Raw genomic sequence first — 15,807 nt, 5'->3', positions numbered from 1 at the left:
CTGGGACAGCTCCGTCACCCGCGCCGCCATGTCATCCGAAGAAATACCAGACCTCAGAACGCTTCTCACCACCCGACGCGGAGGCCTGTCTCGGGGCAGGGGCCGTGGGAGAGGTCCATCGGGAGCCTCGCTCCACGAGAATGATGCTCTCGTGGACCATGCCGTCCAGAAGACAGACGCAGACGCGGCCGGCTTCAGGTTGAGCTCCGTCCAGCTTGGCTACCTAGAGGATGCATATGCCAAACTCTTCGCAACGCAGCCAGCGGTGCGGCGACCGCCTCTTATCAACCGAGGTAGATGTTAAGCTTCCCTCGGTTGAAATATATCTGATTCTTCTTAGGGACCTATGTCCGTACCTCCGCAATCGATCTCCTCGTCCACAAGTTCCTTTCCCTCTCGCCGGACCAGCCGAAACAGATCGTCTCCCTCGGTGCAGGCACTGATACGCGGTATTTCCGTCTGCGCGATCGATATCCAGACCTCCAGCTCACCTATCACGAAATCGACTTTCCCGCTAACACTACTGCAAAGCTCGCTGCTATTCAGAAACACCCTCAGCTGTACACTAAGCTCTCGTCGAAGCGATCTCCCGATCCTCTCTCCCTCGCACCCGGCGCAACTTCCTTCTACTCTTCGGCCTACAACCTCCACGCCCTCGATCTTCGCTTCCTAGCTACTCTTTCTGATGACGCCCAGCCCCATCAACTACCGCATCTCGATCCCTCGATCCCCACCCTAATACTCTCAGAAATGTGTCTCGTATACCTACAGCCCTCTACCGTCTCCACAGTTCTCTCCGCCTTTCTCCATAAATACATCCCAGCACCAACCCCGCTCTCCCTAGTCCTTTACGAGCCAATTCTCCCCCACGACGCCTTTGGCCGCATGATGACCTCGAACCTCGCACACCGAAACATCTCCCTCCCAACTCTCGCCGCGTTCCCTTTGCTGCGCGATCAACGACAACGACTGAGAGGCTACGGGTTCTGCCATGGTTCTAGGGCTGCGGATACCGAGTTTATATGGCGGGAGTGGGTGAGTGACGAAGAAAAGGAGAGAATTGCGGGCTTGGAGATGCTGGATGAGCAGGAAGAATTGAACATGCTACTGAGACATTACTGCATTGCGTGGGGGTGGAGGGATAGTGGCTCGGAGGATGTGTTTTCGAGGGCATGGGAAGCAGTCAGGGAGCAGGATGGTGGTTGATTCGTCACGCAAGCAAATTGGCTACTGAATACATCACATGGGTTGTAAAACTTGATGCATGACGAAATATTACTCCTGCAATTCCTAGTTGAGGGAGATGAGGGGAGTCTTGGTATACCGCCATGTAGGGTGAAACTAGTATGTGAATCGACCAGGTACAGTATAGGAAGATGAGAGTAGAGCGCGGGCGCGATATCAGGAAGAGACCGAAGTAGCAAAGACATCCTGGGGTATTGTTTACTACGAGGACCTCGTGAAAAGCGAGTTAATTCAATAGCTAAACTTGCCATCACCCATGAGATTTCACCATGACACATCAAATAATGATTGTAAAGTTCCTTGTGCATTCTTACATCTTGTAATTTATGCTGTCCTATTCTGCCTAATCTCCCCCAATCCAATCCAGACCTATCCAGCACTAGTCACTAACACCTATTCAACCTGTCGAAAACACTCCAATCCTCCCTCATCCTACCAACACCAGGCGCACACTGACTGCCACCGACAAAAAAACACTAGGAAAGGGTATCGGAGCACAGCAGAGAAAGTGCTGGCTATGACGGTCTGCAACAAGACCATAACATGTAGAGAATACAAGAGGGGAAGATTAAGAAGGTAGTAAAGGTTGTTTGCGCTTGAGCGCCCAGAGTCTTGTAGCCCGAAATTCCCTTGACCAAGAAAAGTGAAAAGTGTAGAAAGGAGAGAAAGTGGTTGGCTGGCCTAGATAGCTGAAATTTAGACACCAAATAAACAATCTTACATCTACTCATCTGGGCATTTTTGGCATCCATATCAAGCAAGACTTTTGCAAAAACATGTAATGCAGAGACAGTGAAGAAATGAGAAGATCCACGCGCCTGTTAGGACATTGGCCGTAGCACATGCTCATGGCCGCATATAGGATTCATTTTGGGCATCTATTCAGAAGCCGCGGAAAGGATCGTGCGACTCGTGCATAAAGTCTTCGTAAATTCCTCCAGCTCGATGCGGGTCATTGGTGCTACCGCTCCATTGGCTGTTCCCTCGTCGTCTTCCGATTCGCGGTCGTGGCCCTGGTGCAAATGGCGCCTGTGTAGTATCTTCTGAGAGTGTCTTTTCAATGAAGGCTTCCATTCGCACGGTGCCCATTGAGTCAAAAAAGTGCCGTCGAGTCGAAGTACTTGCTTCGGAAGTCCTGGTGCTAGCCACCACACTATGTGGGTTATACACAGATGAAGGTACTGAAGGTGGCTGAGCATACATGTCTGAAGATCCCGAGGAGTAGAGAGAAGGCACAGGCTGGTGTGAGAAGCTTCGGTAGCCAATACTAGGGGGAGGAGCGCGAGGTCCAGTCGAACTCCTCTTCCGACCATGATAGGGGCCTCGAGGGATGCTAGGGGGATCAGCTGCATCGGGAACTGGCTTGTCGAACTGAGAACCGGAATACCAATCTTGAATAGGATCAAGCCCAGTAACCTGGTGCCGCTGTGTGGCCGGGTTTGCCTTGTCCTTGGCGAGCCGAACCGAGTCGCGAACATGCGTGCGTCTCAGCGTAGCTCCAGACGTCCGTGGTGGAAGATCCTCCACTGGAGGAGGAGGTGCTGGAGGTATTGGCCCAAGATCTGGGATAGGCGAGCTTGAGTGAGCCAGAAAAGACAGGGCTGTGAGCCAGAGATAATGGCGCTCGCGAGAGACAACAGTAAACTTCAGAGCACGCGCTGGGGTCAGGATCAGAATGGACCGATTGAAGAGTGTCTGAGTACCAGCATTTCGGGGAATAGGGGTGTTGTCAGCAACATCAAGCACCGACTGAATAGTGACTATAGATAGTTAGAGAATGGGATTAGAGCATATTCAAAACACAACTTACGCTTGCGGCCGCTCTTGCCTATCAGCGCAGAGCTGGATGTGGGTTGCTTGCCGCTCCAAAGTACTGAGCGCTCGTATGGTGAGATCCATACCCAGCGCTTGTGACGCACACCGTTGCTGGTCATGACTGCCGCCTCTTCGCGGTGGATGTCAGCGGGCGACTCAGGACCACCAAATGCCTTCCTTTTGCGAACATATTTCCACATCCATTCGCCAACCATGGTAGCAGCAATGGCATCGACTACGCTGGCTTGCTGTCCAATGCTTCCAATGGAGCCGTTGCCAGTGTGCGATGTGTTTGTCGACAGCTGGGGTCGGTGGCCGAACCGCTGGCCACTAACCATGTCATTGGGCAGTGGCGGAAGAGGCGGACTGGGAGGTAAAACAGGTGTGCCGGGTAGGGGCGGAGACCGGCTCCGGGAGCGGCCAGATTTGTGAATAACTGCTGCTGATCGAACCTTACGCAAACTGTCCTTGCGCTGGTGCTGCCTCATGCCATATGGTCGTCGTCCCGGGAAGGCACCGTTGCTGCGCGGGGTTGGGCTTTGGGAACCCTCGCTCTTGCTTAGAGGAATTTTGCGTGAGCTCGAGCGCGTTGGGACAGGAAATGGAGGCTTGGGCATATAGCTGTTACTTGAGCCAATGCTGCCGAGACTGGGACTGCGCGAGCGAATGTGGGCGACTGTTCCGCTTTGGATCATAGCCGAACGACGAATGCTGGGCTGTCTTGTGAGAGAGTTGCGAAGAGGTTTCCCAACCTTCGCTGACTTCTCTAGCGAGTTGCGACTCGACGAGAGTATCCTGCTAGAACCAATAGAATCTTCCGACTGACGGGAGGTGGAAACAACTTCTTTGTCCTCCGGCACGGGCGTAGGCGGGTTGTTAAAAACCCGCCCATTCTTTACGTTCCGCGAAGATAGCATTGGTGTCGAGAATTGGGTCGGTCGATATTCATCTTCGCTCATCTCGGCGCCGTTATCCTCTTCATCGGATGAGGGGCCATCGAAACCCGCGAACAAGCTACTTGTTCTGAATGGCCTACTAATGCCGATCTCTTTGTCGCGAGCTAATGGCCCGTTGTCGTTGTTACCTGGGTAGCGGTCCTCGACTTGCGTCTCGGTCTTCTTCTCTGCGGCCTTTTCTAGTAGAGAGATTAGGTCTTGTCGAGCAGACGGTACCGCAGTGGTTGCCTTCTCTGGGACAGTAGAAATAGGTTGGTTTGAATCCTTCCTTATTTCGGCGGCTGCTAAGCGTTCAGGCCTAGGCTCAGGTGTTCCGGGCTTTGAAGATATGGCTGAAGGCAGTAGGTGTGGCGGTAATTTAACAAGTCGCTGGTCGACTCTGATTGGTTCCGTCTGCATACTTGTCGAACGCGTATTGGAGGCAAGGTCGGTTCCCGTTTGTGTTGAAACCGTCTTTGTTCCGGGAGGTAAAATTGGTTCCTTGGGTGATGAAGGCGCTGATGTCGGGGCGTGTATAGCAATAGACGGAATTGGAATTGACACTGGTGGTGGAGCACGTTTTGGCTGGGTGGGCTTCGCCAGCTCTTCGTGGAGTTCAGTCTGGGTTGAAACAGAGACAACTTCAGGCTTGAATACGGGCGATATGGGCGTCTGCGGAACCGGTATCACAATCTTAGGTGTTGCCGGAGGACTCAGTGGTTGCTCAATTGTCTGTGAAGAGGTAGAGGTCATCACACGCGGTGCCTGAGCGCCATTAGGATGCTGTGCGAGAGAGACGGTTGAAGCCGCGGATACTCGTTTTCGACTCTGGTTCGCCTCAATTTCTGCAATAGATGGAATGCCGTCGCTGGTTTTAGCTGATAGTGTCGACTCTACTCGCACTGGAGATGGAGGAGGAGAAGGCTGTACACCTGTATCTATATACTGTGGCTTTGATGGAGGAAAAACCAATGTGATCTCGTGTGGTGCAACCGTTATCGATGATCTTGCCATTGTGCCGTTTGATTTTGGTGCTTCAGCCTCCTCAACTACGGGCAGCGGATCCTGGTTAAGCATCTGCTGGTTTTCAATACTTAGCCCGAGAATTCGTTTCGCTTTCTCGTCTTGACACGTCGATTGCCGCGATTGGAGAGCCCGTCTTGCGCGCATTTCATTTTCAGGAAAGTCATCCGAATCAAGTTCCAACTCTCCAAGATCCTCCTCTTCCTCGTCGAAGACAAGCTCATCGGCCAAGCTGAGACCGTTTGATCGACCATGACCCTCGGAACCAGTTCCACTCATCAGTGGCATTCGGTATCCTCGTCCAACACTACGATAGCTACCATTGCTAAGATTCCGTGAATGGCGGGCTAGTCGGGTAGAAGGCCTGCGCTGCGGAGAGGAACGGATGCTGGCAGTGTCACTTTCGTGTCCAACGCCACTGTCTCGAGTGATATCTTCGCCCTCACTGTCCAGGCCAGCCTCCTCAAGTGCAGCTTCCTGCATTGCAAGTTCATCGAGGAGTAACTTGAGTCGACTGTCCGAAACGTGTACTCGTCGCTCAAGTGCACGTCTCTCCCCAGCCCATATCTCCTTCTCGCGTGCCCACATATCGTGGACGCGGGTCGAGTCTTCTTCCTGGGCCTTAAGCTTTTTCTGAGTGAGTTCAAGCCTCTGCTTTAGATCAGCATTCGCATCCTTCGTCTTATCCCGCTCCCCCGCAATTTCTTCGAGTGCAGACAGTGTCCCATTTTCAAGCTGCTGGAGTTGGCGTTTTACCGCTCGGCCCTCTTTGGTACTTGAAGAAAGCTGGCTCGTCAGAGAATCATTCTCGTTACGTATAGTCTGAAAGTTTGTTTCCAGGTCCTCTATGAACTTGTGTTTCGAATCCAGCTCTCGCCGCAGTGACAGAATCTCAGAAACTAAGGAAGCGTGAAGTGTTGGGGTAAACCGGCGAGGATCAAGAATAGAGATGTTCTGGTCGTTATTGGCTTCCTCTGAGCCTTCGGCCGGATCGGGGGGGAAGGGCACCGGAGAGCCCGCCGAATCCGTCGCGGGTGTGCCATATCGCGAGGTCTGACGGGATAGCGAATGATACGGAGTATCGGAGGGTGATGGCAAGGGATGGCTCGTAATAAAGGCGTCGTGATCTGAAAAGTAGTCGGTCGCCATGTTGTTTTGGATGACTGGTACTGGCCAGGGGATATATCATGCAACCATAGGAATATCGTTGTCTTCTAGAACCACAGCGGAGTGCTGCTGGTGCTATGCGGGTCTAATACATGCCTATAGGTGATATTAGAAGGTGTCCTTGAAGCCACCGTCGCTGAGCGGGAGGTCCAGAAAAGTTCGGAGCGTACTTTGACGGGGCAAGTTTATGACTGGCCTGACCTATAAGGAGTCCACACCACACTCCTGTCCAAGCGTCGACGTCGATATCCGACAAACAGTGCCTCACACCGAAACCCTAGTACTTGTATACAGCGCGCTGGATACTAGGCCCTGATTCGATGTCTGCAAGTAATTGCGGGTAGAATAACTTCAACGAAGGTCGAGCACGTTACACGAAAAGACAGCAACCTTTGGATCAAAGGTGCTTCGAAACCTATCATGCGATTAGTACCAGGTACTCGAAAATTGCTGAACCCAAAACGTTGCAGGTTAATAGACGAGGTCCACGACCAACCTGGGAACACCTTGAGCACCTGTGCTTTACTCACGTTCTAAGAAATGGACGTCTTAAGCCAGAAATGCCGTTTTACCGCGTCCTTTTACCTTTTACCTGAAGCAATTGAAGTTTTTCCGGTCCGCAAGCGATGCACAGAGGCAATTGAAGGGAAAAACAAGCCGTGACGGCGACTAGCAGTGGCCGCGGTGGTGAAGTAGGCGATGGAGAAGTAAACACGCACTGATGAGAGGCTCCTGGCGCAGTCTCAACTAGGGAGCGGAGGGAGCAGGATTGGCGTCGTGGGCGAAGGACCAGGGCATGAGCGCAGTGATCCCAGTTGCGTTCATGCAGGGCTCCGCGTCAGGAGCCAGCAGAGGACAGCGAGTGCTCCAGCTCGCTCTGGGGGAAACGGGCCCATGAGCAACGGCCAAGGGCGGGAAACGGCGAATGGTGTGAATTCACCCCATATCAAATTTGTTCTGCACTTCGCCTGCCGCTGCGCACTCCCCGGCTACTTAGCGTGCTCCAACCATGCACGCTGTGGCCGCCAGAAGCTCCCTGCATCAAGCCGGGCCCGCCGAGGCGGACGCTGTTGATTGGCGAAACCGCTCAACTTTCCCCTGGGCGCGCCCACATTGGCCATCGCCGCTGGTCCAACGCATATCCGTCCCGCGTCGTCCAGCGAATGCTTGCCAGCAAAAAGAAATCATGGCAGCGCCGCTCGCCATGCGTGGGATCTCGTCCTTCGGAGCAGCGCCGCATGCGTGTGCCTCTGTCAGTGTGCTTCCAAAATTCCGCGTGTGACAGTGTGACGACGGCAGGCCGATGAGATCGCCGCATGCTCGTGACATGGCTCGACGGGGCAGTCACATTAATCGAGATGAGCCTGTGAAATTGTGAATGCTAGTGTTGAAAACCTCCGAATGGAGCTTACCGATCAGTAGTTTCAACGCTACAGAGAGCCGCGAGGTTGATAGGACTCAAGCAGGCCGTGCCACGCCTTCAAGTTTCAGCCATCATCCGTCGCCGCCAACCGCGGCGTGATTTGCCCTCTTTGAGGCCCGACGACGGGGAGACGTGATCCTTTCGTGATATGAGGCTTGCAAGTCGTGTGCCGTTATTCTTAGTCCGAGACCGAGTCTCGAAGACCGCATGTGCTGTCTGTTCGGTGGACCATAAAGGAGACAATCGAGTTTGGGCGGAGGCGACGCAGAAACCATGTTCTTTGCTGCCATGCTATAACGCCATGCTAAGCGGATTGGGAAGCGGCCTCCTGAGGCTTATTGCCTATTCCATCAGATTCTGTGAAAGGAGACCCGTGTTCTTCGGAAGAGGCAAGCTGCTGATGGCCAGAGGGCTGCGATCGACAGCTGGGCGCCTGATTCCATGTCCAACACATGTGCTGTGCTGCTCGCTACATGTTCTCTTTTCAATTTCGTGAGATTTGGCTACGATCTAGAGGTCAAATTGGACTACACTCCGGATTCGATACTTGAGGGCGTGCACAAGAAGTAATTCAATTGGGAATTGTGACAGCTGGCTGGGACGGGACCTACGGGTGCAGAGTCAGTGCAAACCAGCCACGCTCCTAATCATGCCAAAACCTTTTGCTCTCATGGCATGCTTCAATGCATGCTAGCTGCTGCAGCCCTACTCTTCCCTATTGGCCCGGACGTCATCCTCACTGACTTCAGCTTTGCGGTCCCATTCCATATCTAATTGTGTTGATCGAGCTCGAAATTGGCAGTGCATTGCAGCCCTCTGGAAGCACCCGTCTGCCGACAGTTCGCTGCCCGAGGCTATGGCCCGGGCAAATGCATGCAAGAATCCCCGTCGTAGCTCGATTCTCGCAAGGTCCAGAATCACCTCGAGATGATATCACCGCGACGCGTCGGGTCCTTCATCTCCGCGAGCATCTCAATAATGGATGAGTGTCTCCTGTGTTGGCATCCAGGAGACACGATTTGAGATCCAGGTCGGACGCGCACATAGTGTCCGATTGGCGTCAGAAAAATACCATGACCTGATGTCGCGGCAGTTAGATTCCTGACGGCATTCCCATGCTCACAGGGCTCGCCCACGACAACGTTTTCGGGCACCACTTTTGTTTTTTGGACAAGGCCCCTCTAGTTCCTGACTCGGATCAATAAGCCGTCCCCAAACCTGATACTTTACTTTTCGGGCTGGCTGGCTGATGTTCGCCATGGTTCTCCTGGCCATCCTGGCAAGGGCTCAAGTTCCAGGGCTCGCGTCCAAAGATCGTGTGTGTTGATCACGTGAATGACTAATCCCGCCTTGCAGAGGCGAAAATAAACACGAAGGAAAATATAAAAAGATGAGAAATGTCCCTTAAGACACAACACCAAGCAACGCTTAAAGGATAGGCTTATAATGGCGTCGCAGCCAACAAGCAATGATTCACAGCAGCACTTGGCGCCTCTCCCGCCGGCGATGGCGGAGGTCAAGGGCCAGAGCGTGGACGAAGTTTTCAAGGAGATGAATCGATTGCCTCTGTTCATGACAACTTTAGACGAGACTGACGGTGATGGAGGTGAAAATTTAGCGCTTGAGGCTCTGAAAGCGTTAGCCTACGAAGGCACGAGAGCGGAAATCGCAGAAAACTTTCGGCAACAAGGGAATGAGTGTGCGCGTGCGAAACAGTGGGCAAGCGCCAAAGAGTTCTACGATAAGGCTATTACTGCTCTTAAGGCTTCTCCGCAGGCCAGAGATCTAGAAGATAGACCAAAGGATGTGGAAATCGCGGTTGACGAGGAAGCGAAGGCAGAGAAAGACATAGAAGAAGCATGCCATGTCAATCGGGCACTCTGCAATCTTGAAAAGAGTAAGTTCCAAACACACAGAGAATTGAAGCTCTGCGCTCCCGTGCATTGTTTCAACCAAGTTTCTCCGTCACAGTTCGCTCCTCTATTTCTCAAAGCATGTGTATATCACACTGATTTCCCCCCAATGCCTCTTTCATCATCTCCTGACATCCCTCAGAAAACTTCCGCTCCTGCATTCAAGACTGCGCATATACTCTCCGGCTAAACCCCAGGAACATCAAAGCCCTCTACCGTTCCTCCTTGGCCTGTCTCGCTCTCGATAAAATCCCAGAAGCCAGCGATTCTTGTGCCCGAGGCCTAGCCCTCGACCCATCCAATAAATCCATTCAAACCTTGACCATTAAGATCTCCTCCCGTCAAGACCAACTCGATACCATTTCCAGAACGCGCCAAGAACGGGAGAGAAGAGAGGAGTCAGAGAAAGCCACGGTGCAACTAGCCCTAAAGAGTAGGGGTATACGGTCAAGCAGTACAGCGCAAGCGCCAGATCTTGAAGATGCTACTGTAAAATTGGAAGAGTCACTGGACCCAAGCTCAACGCTTTCGTTTCCGGTTGTTCTTCTCTACCCTTTACACTCACAGTCTGACTTCGTCAAATCGTTTTCAGAGAAGGAAGGGCTGGATCAACATCTCGAATATATCTTTCCGCTACCTTGGGATGCACAGCACGAATACACGCTGAATGGTGTGGAAGCATACATGGAGACTGCTGCGGGTGGGCTTATCAAAGCAGGCAAGAAGATGGGATTAGGGAAGATTCTAGGAAGCGGAAAGGTAGAGGTGGTGGATGGATTGGTTAAGATAAATATTGTGCCAAAAAAGAGGGCAAATGTATGGGTTGAGGAATTCAGACGCAGGAAAGCGAACTGAGTCGACGGAATAATGGTATCATGTTCTCAGTCAGCATTCCGGCCCTCGGTGAACTCAGTGTGGCCCTTGTATACTTTCATCCAAACTTGTCTGGCATGTGCAACTGCAAAAAGAGATATAACCGGAGATCGGAACCGTTTTCGGTTCGCAGCACGATCTCGTCAGATTCATCACACCTCCACGCTTTCGATCACCTTCATTGTTGGAAAGCCCGCTCCGTATTAACCCCCATCACAACTTTCTGTAGTCATCGCTTCCGGTTAAACCGTCGCGATGGAGGCCTCAACCATCTCAGTACGGCGTTGCAGTGGATGGAAGAACTGAACATGCATACAAACCCCAGCCTCGCCCAACCAGCTTTCAAAACAGTATCTCGTAACTCTGCAAATGATTACCTTTCTTCAATCAGCATGCGGAGGCTAAATTCCCTTTCATCCCCATCCCGAACTCGTTACCGCATTCCCGGTCGTTGGACATCATTCCTTCTTGTGCAACATAACTCCTCCCCGAAAATACTCGGAAACACGGCCTCCGCTCCTAGAAACAGCGCCCAATCAACTCAAATTCTTTTTTAGGCTATCATTTTGACGGTTCTTGTTTGAAGTATATGGAGTAGGTTCTCCATGGTTCACCTATTGACGTGGCGTTTTGGAAGCTGTGCGACATTGGAAACTGCCGCTGGGCTAATGCAGGTACGTTTCAATAATTTACCCGCCCAGATCGAACTTCCCTTTCATGACGTGCCACGTTGATCCAGTAACACATTCTGATTGCGAAAGCGATATCTCGTGATGGAATTTCGACCCTGAGAGAGAGAATTTGGGAAAGAAGTCTGACTGAATCAAAATTGGGATTCTTAGGTGCCCCTGGTACTCACATCTCTCTCAGAAGGAATACAGATAGAAAGCGTATATGTAGGTGCAGAGAATGGCCTGTAGTGGCAATGAAAGAGTGAGGGCAAATGGGCCATAGAAATTTAAATGTATGCACCTTTTGTTAATGTCTACCGTAGATGAGATATTCACGCATGTCATATATGACAAGTGAAGAGAGATTTCCTCATCCGGATCTTTTAAAAATGCTACAACCAAGCACCAAACCAAATGGGAAGTCACCTCATCTCCCCTCAGCAAGTCGTGAAGTGAAATATCATCGTTGCTAGTACACTCTGCAACAACAAGTATGTCTCCCTGTAGCTAAATACACACATTTGAATATCATCAACTCCAAAACCTAATAGAAGGTGCCCGGAAGTGTAGAGTAAGGGGTCTTTATGAACAAAAGTGACAGAGCAGCGCAGCTTGTGCTTTCATTCCATAATGTACAGCTTTGGCTCGCGGGTCATGGACTTTTGCAGATTCTTAAATACGTCTGGGTGGATTTTCGATGGGGAGTACCATCGGATAAACTTGTCGGTCTCCACTTCGTCGGCTTTAATCTGTTCCAAGTAGCCTAGAAACTTAACATCTGTTCGAACAAGCATCCTACGACCGAGAAAGTTGAGGAAGAGTTTCCGAAGTTTGGCCAGGCGTAGAACACGCAGGCAATCAATCAGATGGTCATCGTTGAGATATCGTCGTTCTTCGTGGGAATGAAGATACGGTGTGGAAGCTGGGGTCGCATCCTCAAGGATCAGTTTAATGTCTCGGAGGTATGCCAGATTCTCAGGTCCGATCATCTTCAAGAATTGGCGCACATCCTCTGTTACCAATGTTAGTAATGACGGAGTTGTAGTGAACCCCAAGAATCATACTGTAACCAATCTCCTTCTGCACTGGTTCCCAGAAAGGCCCGCGGACATGTCGATTCCTGTCAAAGACAAATTTATTCTCCCCATACAGCACGCTGCAAGCTTCGCCGTGGACTAGTTTGCAAGTGCGCAGGAGCGCGGCAGACCTGCAGAAGTTGTCTGGCTTCCCAAAGTGGAATTCTCCGTCCTGGACAAACAACAAACGGTAAACCTTGTTGCGAAGCTCAGGTGGAAGGTTCGTAAACCCTACTCGACGCTCTTCGGGCGAGCTGGCTTGACATTCCGGGGTGGCAGTGTCCAGCTTCCTCCTTGTGCTACGTGGCTCCATGTTGTAGGCTGCACTGTGTGGCGCAACTAAGAGACTCCTGTCGAGCTTCACCAGCAGTGGGCCATGAAACCCGAGGGGCACATTGAATTGGAGGGTAATTGGCGCCGTCGAAGGATGATGATGAAACATGCCGACGGATTCGTCGTCCGAAAGCTGATCTGGTGGCTCGTCATATATGATGGGGTCCAGTGGTGGCGGTGAAGGAGACGGTGTGCGTTTGCGCTTGCGAGTGCGCCTGCTCTGGGTAGGGTTACCTTCCTCATCCTCCGACAGTGAATCCATTGGCTCATCATCCTCAATCACGGCAGAGTCGACGTAGCCAGACAGACTCTTCTTCTGTCCCGCGCCGCTGCGAATAGGCCGACCAGTTTGTTTGTTGTACTTGGGCCGCAGCGATGGACTGCCGAGTTCGGGGCTGCTGTCGCGATCCATTGAAACGGATTCAGCCTTTGCAGTTTTCGGGGCCATGGTGAGTGAATGCTTGTAGACTAATAGGGGGAGTGCTTCAAGGCTACCAAGGGGGGTTCTCGTCTTGAAGGCACCTGGACAGCGTTGGGGGAGAGGGAAAGGAAAGTGCGTGTCTCCGAGACGGTCCTTAAGTAGAAGTAGCGGTAGCCGCAGTTGCAGTCGCGGGCGTGCCGAAATCACAATAGTAGAACCTTAGCAGGAGGGCAAGGGCGCGGGGATTCTAGATATCACGACAAGAGGCAAGAGCAAGTGAGAGAGAGAGAAAGAACGCGGGGTGGGGAGAGAGAATGAGCTTCTTCAATCTACCTACAGAGACTTCGGAGGGACTGTCTAGGGGTGTTCGGATACTGTGCCGATAGTAACAGACGTCGCGAAGACGATGCATTGGTGTGGTTCACTGTGAATCCACGGATGGACACACAACTAACTCCAATCATAAGGCAACTTGTCCCCTCAAGGTGGTGAGGTGCCCAGGGCATGTCAACAGCACCCACGTCATCCAGCTTGCGCCAAACAAGTGAGGTATGCAGCTGTCTAAAGGCGTTGAATCATCTTGGATTTAGTTGTGATGGAGTTCAGACGGGACAAGTAACACGGTGTTGAAAATGCTGAGCAATAAGCGAGCACGTGATGGCGGCACAAGCGCCGCCACACCGGACAACCTAGGGATGTCGGGCAGCCACACGCCACCAGCCGGCTTCGACGGTTCTTGTTGATTATCGAACGACGGGTCATGACATCGGGAGCCTGTCATTTCTCAGCTTCTCCACTGAACCACAGCCCGCAAAGCAAATGGCGACCTTAGGATCTGCCTGTCGAGTCCCGCTCGGACTCACTTGTCGCCGCTCTCTGCGCACAATTGCTGCGAATCAGCGTCGATTTGTCCAGCACCAATGGCGGGGCTTTGCGGCGTCCATTGACAGCGACCACAAGGTATCTCTTCGAACGTGGTACGGTTACCACGTAACAACCGGGCTAACGGTGCTCCAGCTGCTCTCTGCGGACCTCGAAGATGCAGATGCCACCGTCTTTCAGATCATTGAGAAGGTGCATCACACAGGAGTATTCATGGCACTCGAAGCTCACTGGTCTTCATTAGGAGAAAAATAGACAGAAACACTTCATAAACCTCATTCCCTCGGAGAACTTCACATCGCAGGCTGTGCTCGATGCCCTCGGCAGTGTTATGCAAAGTACGTCTCTCGCAACGGTTCTGTGGAAAAAGACTTATATCGAACTACATAGACAAGTACTCGGAAGGCTACCCAGGGGCGCGATACTATGGAGGAAACGAGTTCATTGATGAGGCCGAAAGGCTCTGCCAACAGAGGGCGCTCAGGACGTTTGGCCTGAGCGAATCAGAGTGGGGAGTCAACGTCCAACGTAAGTTCTGCCGTGCAAGCCAAAGAGTATCTTCAACTGACACAATCTTTCAAGCACTCTCCGGCTCGCCTGCCAATCTATACGCATATTCCGCAGTCCTGAACTGCCACGACAGAATACTCAGTCTCGATCTTCCCCACGGTGGCCACCTCTCGCACGGCTACCAAACACCTACAAAAAAGATATCTGCGGTCTCTAAATACTTCGAAACGCTTCCGTATAGATTAGACGAGAAAACTGGTTTGATTGACTACGTTAAGATGGAGGAGTTGGCGACTCTGTACCGACCCAAGATCATTGTTGCGGGAACATCTGCGTATAGCCGGCTGATCGAGTACGAGAGAATGCGGAAGATCGCAGAAAACGTAGGCGCATACCTCTTGGCGGATATGGCGCACATATCCGGCCTAGTTGCTGCAGGCGTTATTCCTTCGCCGTTCCCGCATTCAGACATTGTGACAACAACGACCCACAAATCTCTAAGAGGCCCGCGCGGCGCCATGATATTCTATCGCAAGGGTGTCAGACGAGTGGACAAAAAGGGTGGAGAAGAGAAGTATGATCTTGAAGGTCCTATCAACGCTTCTGTTTTTCCGGGACATCAGGGCGGGCCGCATAACCACACAATTACAGCTTTGGCAGTAGCCTTGCAGCAAGCTCAAACCAAGGAGTTCCGAGCATATCAGCAAACAGTACTAGAAAATGCAAAAGCACTAGCGGAGCGACTAGGTAATCCTAAGGAGAAAAGCGGTCTTGGATACAATATCGTCAGTGGCGGGACCGACAACCACCTAGTACTCGTGGACTTGAAGGATAAAGGTGTGGATGGTGCACGTGTCGAGCGTGTCCTGGAACTTGTTGGAGTGGCAAGCAATAAGAACACAGTCCCAGGAGACAAGTCGGCAATGAAGCCAGGTGGCCTGCGGATGGGGACTCCCGCTATGACTACACGCGGCTTCCAACCAGATGACTTTAGAAGGGTTGCAGACGTCGTCCATCGTGCTGTCTCCATTACCCAGAAGGTGGACAAAGATGCCAAAGCCAAGGCCGAACAAACAGGTAGAAAGAATACAGGAAGCGTAGCAGCTTTCAAGGAATACTTAGGTGAAGGAGATGACGTAACAGATATTGTCCAGCTACGGAAGGAGGTCGAAGACTGGGTTGGCACTTTCAGCCTGCCATGGACCAAGAACGGGTCGTGAGTTTGATGTAGAAGCCTGGTGACCAATACAGTTCATTGTGCAGACAATTTCAGCATCTTCAGGAGTATTGCTGCTCCCCACATCATCAATGAGGGGCAGGTCTAGAGCAATATCGAGCCCGATATAGCTTAAGTTTTGTATATATTCACCTTAGTTCTCCCTCCGTCCATCTCCTCATGCGAACGATGATCAAAAGAGGATTAAATTCCCTATTCACCCTCACTACCATCCTTTCACTAACGCCCTCATCTTAGCATTGTTCTTCCTTGATATTGTTCACAAAATCACAAATACGCGCGA

At 51.8% G+C, this 15,807-nt stretch overlaps 5 protein-coding genes across 5 annotated transcripts; 3 read left to right on the top strand and 2 right to left on the bottom strand.

The window, feature by feature from the left end:
- The first annotated feature begins 19 nt into the window (after positions 1 to 19).
- On the top strand, positions 20 to 1,506 carry BDR25DRAFT_250057 (leucine carboxyl methyltransferase 1). Its single transcript, XM_033686041.1, has 2 exons — positions 20 to 293; positions 341 to 1,506. The coding sequence occupies exons 1-2, from the start codon at positions 29 to 31 to the stop codon at positions 1,204 to 1,206; spliced, it is 1,131 nt and encodes a 376-aa protein (XP_033554650.1). The 5' UTR covers positions 20 to 28; the 3' UTR covers positions 1,207 to 1,506.
- A 621-nt stretch (positions 1,507 to 2,127) lies between these two features.
- BDR25DRAFT_206303 (uncharacterized protein) lies at positions 2,128 to 6,167 on the bottom strand (the record flags this gene model as incomplete). Its single annotated transcript, XM_033684485.1, has 2 exons — positions 2,128 to 3,005; positions 3,056 to 6,167. The coding sequence occupies 2 exons, from the start codon at positions 6,165 to 6,167 to the stop codon at positions 2,128 to 2,130; spliced, it is 3,990 nt and encodes a 1,329-aa protein (XP_033554649.1).
- Positions 6,168 to 9,030: 2,863 nt separating this feature from the next.
- Positions 9,031 to 10,436, top strand: BDR25DRAFT_275226 (TPR repeat protein-like protein). Its single transcript, XM_033687481.1, has 2 exons — positions 9,031 to 9,505; positions 9,664 to 10,436. Exons 1-2 carry the CDS (start codon positions 9,055 to 9,057, stop codon positions 10,374 to 10,376), a joined length of 1,164 nt encoding a protein of 387 aa, XP_033554648.1. The 5' UTR covers positions 9,031 to 9,054; the 3' UTR covers positions 10,377 to 10,436.
- A 1,249-nt stretch (positions 10,437 to 11,685) lies between these two features.
- BDR25DRAFT_207126 (uncharacterized protein) lies at positions 11,686 to 12,886 on the bottom strand (the record flags this gene model as incomplete). Its single annotated transcript, XM_033684516.1, has 2 exons — positions 11,686 to 12,077; positions 12,130 to 12,886. 2 exons carry the CDS (start codon positions 12,884 to 12,886, stop codon positions 11,686 to 11,688), a joined length of 1,149 nt encoding a protein of 382 aa, XP_033554647.1.
- A 766-nt stretch (positions 12,887 to 13,652) lies between these two features.
- On the top strand, positions 13,653 to 15,716 carry BDR25DRAFT_299591 (SHMT-domain-containing protein). Its single transcript, XM_033689195.1, has 5 exons — positions 13,653 to 13,855; positions 13,913 to 13,969; positions 14,022 to 14,115; positions 14,168 to 14,305; positions 14,360 to 15,716. The coding sequence occupies exons 1-5, from the start codon at positions 13,715 to 13,717 to the stop codon at positions 15,505 to 15,507; spliced, it is 1,578 nt and encodes a 525-aa protein (XP_033554646.1). The 5' UTR covers positions 13,653 to 13,714; the 3' UTR covers positions 15,508 to 15,716.
- Positions 15,717 to 15,807: the final 91 nt, after the last annotated feature.

The sequence above is a fragment of the Lindgomyces ingoldianus genome (genome assembly GCF_010093535.1).
Source record: "Lindgomyces ingoldianus strain ATCC 200398 unplaced genomic scaffold BDR25scaffold_1, whole genome shotgun sequence".
Lineage (NCBI taxonomy): Eukaryota > Fungi > Ascomycota > Dothideomycetes > Pleosporales > Lindgomycetaceae > Lindgomyces > Lindgomyces ingoldianus.
This window is presented reverse-complemented; position numbering and strand designations above follow the sequence as displayed.

Excerpts from the sequence above, each read along its gene's own strand:
- BDR25DRAFT_275226 (XM_033687481.1), top strand. The coding sequence starts at position 9,055 with ATGGCGTCGCAGCCAACAAGCAATGATTCACAGCAGCACTTGGCGCCT. Across the intron at positions 9,506-9,663 it reads ACTCTGCAATCTTGAAAAGA|AAAACTTCCGCTCCTGCATT; the intron begins GTAAGTTCCAAA and ends GACATCCCTCAG.
- BDR25DRAFT_250057 (XM_033686041.1), top strand. The coding sequence starts at position 29 with ATGTCATCCGAAGAAATACCAGACCTCAGAACGCTTCTCACCACCCGA. Across the intron at positions 294-340 it reads ACCGCCTCTTATCAACCGAG|GGACCTATGTCCGTACCTCC; the intron begins GTAGATGTTAAG and ends GATTCTTCTTAG.
- BDR25DRAFT_299591 (XM_033689195.1), top strand. The coding sequence starts at position 13,715 with ATGGCGACCTTAGGATCTGCCTGTCGAGTCCCGCTCGGACTCACTTGT. Across the intron at positions 13,856-13,912 it reads CCATTGACAGCGACCACAAG|CTGCTCTCTGCGGACCTCGA; the intron begins GTATCTCTTCGA and ends ACGGTGCTCCAG. Across the intron at positions 13,970-14,021 it reads TCTTTCAGATCATTGAGAAG|GAGAAAAATAGACAGAAACA; the intron begins GTGCATCACACA and ends GGTCTTCATTAG.